Source organism: Tympanuchus pallidicinctus, unplaced genomic scaffold, assembly GCF_026119805.1.
Source record: "Tympanuchus pallidicinctus isolate F22 unplaced genomic scaffold, pur_lepc_1.0 scaffold1, whole genome shotgun sequence".
Classification (NCBI taxonomy): Eukaryota; Metazoa; Chordata; class Aves; order Galliformes; family Phasianidae; genus Tympanuchus; species Tympanuchus pallidicinctus.
Genome location: NW_026294618.1, coordinates 100,926,875 through 100,934,879, shown reverse-complemented (window position 1 = coordinate 100,934,879; position 8,005 = coordinate 100,926,875). Strand labels below are relative to the sequence as shown.

At 42.3% G+C, this 8,005-nt stretch overlaps 1 protein-coding gene across 16 annotated transcripts in view; it reads right to left on the bottom strand.

Moving 5' to 3' along the window:
* The window catches only part of EHBP1 (EH domain binding protein 1), a 196,896-nt gene that overhangs the window by 31,647 nt on the left and 157,244 nt on the right, over positions 1 to 8,005 (bottom strand). For 4 of the 16 annotated variants that reach the window (XM_052698977.1, XM_052698947.1, XM_052699006.1 and 1 more), the window contains 4 exons: positions 6,338 to 6,454; positions 3,534 to 3,661; positions 923 to 1,064; positions 666 to 772 (listed from right to left, as the gene is read on the bottom strand). In XM_052698977.1, the coding sequence (XP_052554937.1) occupies positions 666 to 772; positions 923 to 1,064; positions 3,534 to 3,661; positions 6,338 to 6,454 (494 nt within the window). The remainder of the gene's footprint in view (positions 1 to 665; positions 773 to 922; positions 1,065 to 3,533; positions 3,662 to 6,337; positions 6,455 to 8,005) is intronic. The other 12 variants (XM_052698987.1, XM_052698997.1, XM_052699015.1 and 9 more) reach the window with 7 other exon arrangements.

Below are 8,005 nucleotides of genomic sequence, written 5' to 3'. Positions count from 1 at the left end.
GCTGCGTTGTGTTTTCAGACAAAAAAAATATCAGGGTAAAACTTGTTCTTCCTGCTTCTGTCCCACAGCTGTCCATCAAAACCAGCTTTCTCCCTGCGGTCTATCAAATATTTCCCTCACAAATCAATTTTACACATGATCAGCCCATACCCCTACTGAGCTGAACCTCCCCGTTAATTAAGTGAAGAAATTACCATATATATTATATTAATGCAAACATCATTCAGCTAGTAATTCACGGCTGATCTGGATAATGGAAAGGTTGAACACCCATTAACCCAAGCCAACAAAATGGGTTGGCTGAGAAATTCTAGCAGGTCTCATGTGACTCTTCCCTCTAACTGCAGCTCTGCGGTATCTGCTATTGTAATAATTAAAATCCTCCCGGTAGATCAATACTGGAATCTCTTTATGGGAAGTGCCCTGATGGAAATGTCTCAAGAAAGCTGGGGCTGTGGAACTCTGAAAAATTCATTTTTTTTATCTGACAATTATCACCACACTGCAGACTAATTCAACAGTGCACCCCTCTCACTCTGCTTTGAATGCACTGGAGATTGACATCTAAAAAAACCTAACATCTCATTTTAACAAATAAAGGCACTATTTCCACATACAGTTTAGAATTATCAGCAATCATGAAACCAGACAAAAAATTAATATACATTAAGCACTTCATCTTCTGATGGCTTCCTCTGAGTCTCAGTTATCGCAGCCTTCTCCTCATTTCCTCTCTTTGTATCTTCCTGTATTGATCTCTGCCTTTTCATCTCTTGAAAAAAGGGGAAAGACATGTAAAATTATTATAAAGCTTGATATTTATGTATTGAAATGGGGACTTACATTATCGGGTTTTAATATATTTATTGTTAAATATTATTAAATCATAAGATGGGAAAACACGCTTTATATTTTCTCCTACCTGGTCTGCTCTCCACATACTGACTGAAAGACTGGAGCTGAGTTTTTCTGACGGTGGAGTCCTTGCTGAACACAACAGGATTTCTAAAACGTTCTGCTGCTTTTTGTAATCGCTCAGCACGATGCTCCTCTGTTCCATTCTGCTAGAAAAACAAGGCACACAACAGTTTCTTTTGTTTACAATGCGGAGACACTAAACTCGAAAGGTACGCTTGGCTGGGGGAACACAACGCAGGTTGTGCAGAGAGGATTTCCCAACTCAGACCACAGTTTGCACAGGACGAAAGTATCAGCTGCAGGGAGAAGGAAAAAAAGGAAAAGAAAAAAAGAAAGGACAGGAGTGACTAAGTTTCCGTGCTTTCGCGGAGCGTGCGGTGGCAGCGGCTGGTTTTGGCTCTTTGGGCCCCCTCCTCCCGCACCGGCCGTGCCGCAGCCCAGAGCCGAGCCGTGCCATGCCGCCAGCCGGGAAGGAATTGTCTGCTTCCTACAGTTCCCCAGCCTTGTACGACAAGAAGAACTAGTTTCTAATTTTATGCCCATTGAGATAAACCACTAATGCTGGATGAAGGCTAAAAGGTAGGATTATAATACTACCCCACTGAACTGCATTTCATCAGCTATAACTTTCCAAAGCCAGATTTGTAAGTAAGCCCTTTACAGCTAAGGAAACTACAATTATCTTTTTCCAGGGCTTCCTATGTTAATACTGGTAACAAATTCAAATGGTTCTGTCGACGTGAAATATCCCAGAAGACTGAACCACCGCAGTGTGTGGAAGCTGCAGATACCGAGGTGCTGTGTACCAAACAAATATTTCATTTTATACCTAATCTTTTATTATTTTTATTAAGTGTTTTGAAAGTAAATAGGGAAAGGCTAAGATGCATGACTAATAGCTAAGCCTGCTGAATGCTGAAACTGGTTATCAAAAGCTACCAAGACTTTGCCCTTCCTCTGCATTGAGACAATCGGTAATGAGGGAGTTCTCCAATGGCCTATTCTCTAGCCTCAAGGAGGCCGGGGATACACAATCCTCCAGGGAAGGTAACAGTTTATCCTTTTCCACAAACACAGAATGCCTCATTTATAAACGTGTAAACTGCATTTTATTAAAAAACAAATCCGACTCAATGCCGAGAGCTCCCCGAGAACAGATGGACACCATATATTCCTTATAAAGCCGCTTTCAAACTCTTCCTTCAAGATAAACTGTTAAGTCGCACCTTTTGTGGGAGCACCTTAAAAACCCGGCTCGGCGGCAGGAGCCCTTTAGAGAAGAGAAACCCCTTTTTCATCAACGAGGTGGTGCTGCATTCCCCTAATGGAGGCGGCCCCAGCCTCAATTTGGGGAATTAAGCTTAAAAGTGTTGCTCCTACTGGACGGAGGGCTCGTCGGCTGCACCAGGCGGGCGGTTATGATGCTGGCTAAACAGAATGTGGTTTCCTGTTAGCAGCACGATAACGAGCCGACGGCCTAAACTCGAGTCTTTACCAAAATAAACAAACACGACTAATTTTTTAGGCCTGGCAACATGCTAAAACATCGGTGTGATTAGCCAGTAAATCCCATTTTAAGAAACCTTTTTATGACTAGGGACTTCTGCCACTTTACAAATGTATTCCTCTAAGCCCACTAATTCAGTTAGCCTTTTCAATCCATTGTATTATTCTTGGGCCAGCTTCATTTTGCATTAAATCCACTGCAGAAAGCTAAATTGAACGCAAAAATCAGACTTGATCCAGGCTTCCTTTTGTTCAAAGATAGAGACCGAAAGTCCTCTGCTGCTGCCACACACTTTCATCACCAATTTATAGGAACCGACAGTGTAAGGGAAAAGCAATGAAAGTCATTGTTTTGGGACTTCAAAGCATCTCTGTATCTGGGGAAGGAAATCCTTTCAGTCAGCAGCGCTTTCCCCACAGACTGCAGGTGGGTGAAAAGTTATACCCAACTGGAAGTGCCCCAGAGCCATAGGGATATTCATGACATACAGGGACTGCTTTTTTAAAACAAAAAATAATAGTAAGAACATAATTAAGAAAATGAAACGGAAAATGGAGTGGTGCGTGCTTTTTGCTGAAGGGCTGAACGTTTAGAATGGGCAAAACAACCACACGCACCACATACTGGTTTCTTTTTTTCTCAGGAGCGCTCGTTGTCAAGTACCCAAGTATGTATGGCTTTAAAAAGGAACGCAGCTTAGTTTTAGTGCAGCAGAAAAGAGAAGGCCAGGCTGCGAAGGGAAGCAAAGCGCTGCGCCCAGAGCTGCTCCTGAAGCTCGCTGCTGAGCGCTGCATGCAGGGTGCAGCCCACGCTGCACTCCTTATCCAAGTGGCAGCCCCAGCACTGCCAACTTGGAGGTGATGCCTCTGCCTGCTGCTGTTACGCCGATTACAAGCATCGAGACGCAAAAAGAGACAAAAATGTGCTGCTTAACCAACAGAAAAAAAAGCACCCCGGTGCACTGCAACCTACACGAGCGCCATGCCACAAAGACTCTCTGCATTTCTTGCCATTAAGGATTTGGTAAGAAATCATTCTCCCCATCACGAGGTACAAACAGAACTCAAAACACAAAGGTACTGAGACAAAAGAGTGAATCAAAACTTACCTTAACATCTTGCTCGGAGCTATCAGTTACAGCTTTCTGAGCAGCGCTGGAGAGTGAATTTGCCACCTGTGGCTGAGTTTCTAGGCTCTTCTTCAGCTTCAAATCCACCAACTTACTGTTTTGTTCTGCTAAATATGCAAATACCACATACAACAGAGTGAGATGCATTTAAATGCAGAGTCGGCACAACAATGTACCAATTTAAAAGGTAGATTTCATTCACTTAACTACAATTTCCAACTAAATAGTAGAAACTAGAAGGATTATTATTATTATTATTTTGCAATTCAGATTGGTGTAGATTTGTGTAATGCATAATTACATTTAGATATTTCCTTTAAAAAAAAAACAAAACACAAAACCGTACATAAAAAATACAGCACTCATCTAAGCAAGTACACACAGCCTGAAGAGAGTAGGTGAGAAACACAGAAACCAGATAATGTTTAGGCCCAGTTACTCCCATTCCTACTTATAATTTGGAATTAAAACACACTTAAAGAGACATTTATTTTCAGATGACATATAACGATTTATCACACAGTGTAAGTACTGATAACCCCTCAAGTTTATGAACTACTCATTCATCCTAAGGCTCCTTGGCACAGCTTCTAAACGTTACAATTGCAGAATCAAAAGAGCCAGCTTTCTAGTAATATTTTACAGTGATTTATAGAACACGTCGACGCCAGTGAGACACGTCAGAACTGCACTGAAAGGACAGATTGAGAACCTGCTGGACCCTACAGAACTTTCCCATCAGTTTTAGGAACACAAATCAGAGCCCAGATAAGCGACAGCTGAGAATTTTACTTCCCAATAATGCTCAACCTCTATATGCAGGTTGCCTGTGCAAACATACAGCACACTTACACACACAGTGCTTTCCTACAGAGTTTTCCCTGCTTGCTAGTGAGGGAAGTGGGGCCATAAGTGTTTTGCCTTCCAAGGTTTGATTCATGTTAGCCCAAGTATTTTTGGCATGCTAGAACCCAAATGATGCCTGCCTGCAGCAGCAGCAGGCTGGGCTGGGTGATGACGAAGGATAGTTTCCCTTTCCTCTGGCACACCCAGCCAGGGTGCCCTTAATTGAGGCTCACATGTAAGTACACGCACATTCTCATGGTTTTATACATAAACATCATGTAATAACTATGACAGAAGAGGTTCACATTTTATCAGATACATTCAGAGTGGCGTATGGTAGCAGCGCTGACAAACACAGACAGATGCAATATTTAAAACCAACAACCTGCAGTAAAAACAAACAAACAAAACAACACACACACACAAAAACCCAAAGTTTTCTTGAGAAAAGACAGGAGGGACTAAGATCCAGCAGGGGACAAATTAATTAACAGCCAACAATGACCCCAAATGTGTCCCTCACAGTTCTGAATCTAGCTGCTCCCAAGGGATTTGGCCTTCGTTAGAACTTGGTATGAATTGGCAGAATTCCACCAAAATCTGTGTGCACTGATTTCTATCACAGCACCAGGCTGCTTTCTGAATTGCTGATCACCTTCTTCCTTAGTCGTTTGAACATTGCTGCTTGTCCATCTGGCTAATGTGCAGACTGACCTGCAAAACCATGTCTCAGCTTTCTCTTCATAATGTCTTCCCATGGTGGAAATGAAAGTTTGTGTAGTGTTTTGTATTCCTGAGAAGGTATCTCTAGGGAAATAAAGGCCCACAGAAATAAGCGTGGGCAAGTCCTTGGGGCTATGTGACAGGAATATTCATTCACCGATTTTCTATGTCTCCTAAAACGAATTTATTGGAAAATTATTTTATAGGATACTACTCTAAATCAGCTGAAGTCAAATGTTGGAAACACTAAATATATTTTCCTATGTCCTAGGATATCCTCATACAAAAAAATAAAAGACAGGACTTACACCTTCCGCACTCAAGAAAAGACCAGCTTGCTAATGCAACTGAAGGGAACGACTATCATTGCTGATGCAATGATTAAAAAAAAGAGAAAGACAAAAAGAAAACAAAGAGCAAACACTAAATGAAGTGTTTTGATTGAATATGTCATGGGTTACGCACTTGGGTCCAGCTGACATAGGTTGAACCAAGTCAGCGGCTGCTGGAAGAAGCTCACCCTTCCACTCCCTGGCTCCTGATGCTGTCCAGTGCTTGTCACTCCTCTGGGCTGCCAAAGCTCACAGGAGCTTGTGGTGGGCTGAGAGTCAGAACACACTGCGAAGAGGCCCTCAGCATTCCCTGGGACCACTGGTAGCCAGCAGATGTACAGAGCACAAAATGCCAGTGCTTCCTTGTACAACTCTGACATGTTTATCATCAGTGGAGGAGGAACCTCAGCTCCATTTTGGCTGGTTTACAAGTTTAGGAGGTAGAAATACCACTAAAATGATTTGTTCTTATTGGACCAGCATGCAATATGATGGACAATACAAGCACCTCTACTAGAGTATGAATGATTTCAAAATGTGTTTCTGAAAACAGTATTGCTTCAACTTAAAAATTAAATAGGAGTTCTGTTCCAAACACAGAGACATGTTTGCTCCCATTTAACAGATCTAGACTGAAACCCTTTCCACATCAAAAAGGAGAAGATGTTTAAGTTGCTATTACTGGAAATAATAATCTTGTCCCTGATCTTAAATTTCAACCAAACATAAATGCAAAATATCCAAGGAGAACAAACATTAGGGTTTGAAAGAGGTGAAAAGGCACAAAGAAATAAAGTTATGACAGAGAGAAGCCGCACATCACTACTTACGATGACAGTGTTAGTCATGCAAAATACACAAAATAGCCATTATTTAAATTACCCGTTGAATCAAGGTCATTTTCTAGGTTAGTAAGCTCATCTCCACCTCCAGTAACAGAGCATTCAGGAACCTCCTCGTTAGTATCTATCTCAATATTATCATCATCCTCATCCTCATCTGTAGGAACACACAGCATTAAGGTTAGTACTGTCTTATGTTCATGCGCCACAAGAATGAAATAAAAATGAACACTTCAGAGAACAAAGCTGCGTTATGATAAAAATGCAAATCGTTAAGTAAGTGAGGAAGAAGATTTCACCCAGCCCACTCATGGGTTTATCTTTATACTGATGCCATCCGATACACACGCAGGGAGCTCTGCTGGAAGCTCCTGTCACAATAAAGGCAGAGCCTGGCCTCAGCAGTGGCTGCTCACTGCGCTGAGTGTCAGCCTAACTCTAAAAAGCACATGTGCTCTTCCTTATAACTTGAGTCATAATGATTTTCCCCAGGCTCCCAGATTTCTGTAACACAAAGTGGGATACAGGTGCTGATGCCGGCGTTCAGCAGCTTTGAACGGGTCTGGCCAGCAACAGAAACTGGGAGCTCCAGTCTCTCCAGAAAGGCAGCAGCCACCAGCACTGGGCTCCCAGCTCAGAGAACTTCGCTGCTCCTTGTCTGACACCACACAACACAAAGAGGTGATCCCTGCACCCTGCTTACGCCTTTGTATCTGCCACCACCTCTGATGGGAGCAGGAACATCTCCCCTGAGATGTGATGCTCAGCAAGCAGGGGTGCAGCAGGAGCACCTCCCACACTGCTGCCTCGCTGCGGTGCCCTGAATCAGGAGTGTTTGTGAGCGACGTACACTTTAAATAAAATAATAATTACACTTGATATTTTTATGGCATCCCTCCGCTGGGTTTCTCAGAGCGGCTCATGAACATTACTTGTAAATTGGTCCCATAATGTTTTACGAAGTAGCTAATTATTATAATTACAATTACGATGATGATGTAGGTAAATTATGGCGCAGAAAGAGTAAGTGACCTGAGGAAGATCAAATAGCAAGTGTCGAATTGTGAAGCAGATCCCGGGAATAATCCTGACTCACAAGTTCAATACAAATATACAATGAAATTAAACAAGGTCCATAAAAGCTAGAGTAGTATTTTCAAAGCATGTAGCTGCATTGTATTTGCTCACTTTTAAGTCCCATATCGTGTGCTATCTACACTTGTTCAGACTTATATGAACATTTTTTTCCTATGTATGTATGCACGCATATAAAAGTGATGAAAAAGAGAAGGCTGAAACATGCCAGGAGAAAGAATACATATAGAGCAACTGCTTTAAAACATTGCACAACAGAGAAAAATGCTGATTGTAATTACAGACCACTGATACACTCTGACATTACCTAAACAAAAAGGATCCCAAACGTTGTACCAAGGTGCCAGAATCCTGAATAACAGAGGCCTGGAGTTGGTGCCAATGGCTCGTTGCCTGTCTCTGAAGTACACCAAACTCATCCTCAGACCTGCAGATTCCAGACCCCCACTGCTAACATGGAGGCTGTACGGCCATTTCCTTTCTTTGCCTCTATATCTCTACCATCCCTACAATTCCCACTGTAGGAGCTTTTTGGCTTTTTTGTGTGTGTGTCTGCTACTCTTTTCTAACCTTCAGTTCCTCTGTAATCATCAGACTTCCATGCAGCTTTGCC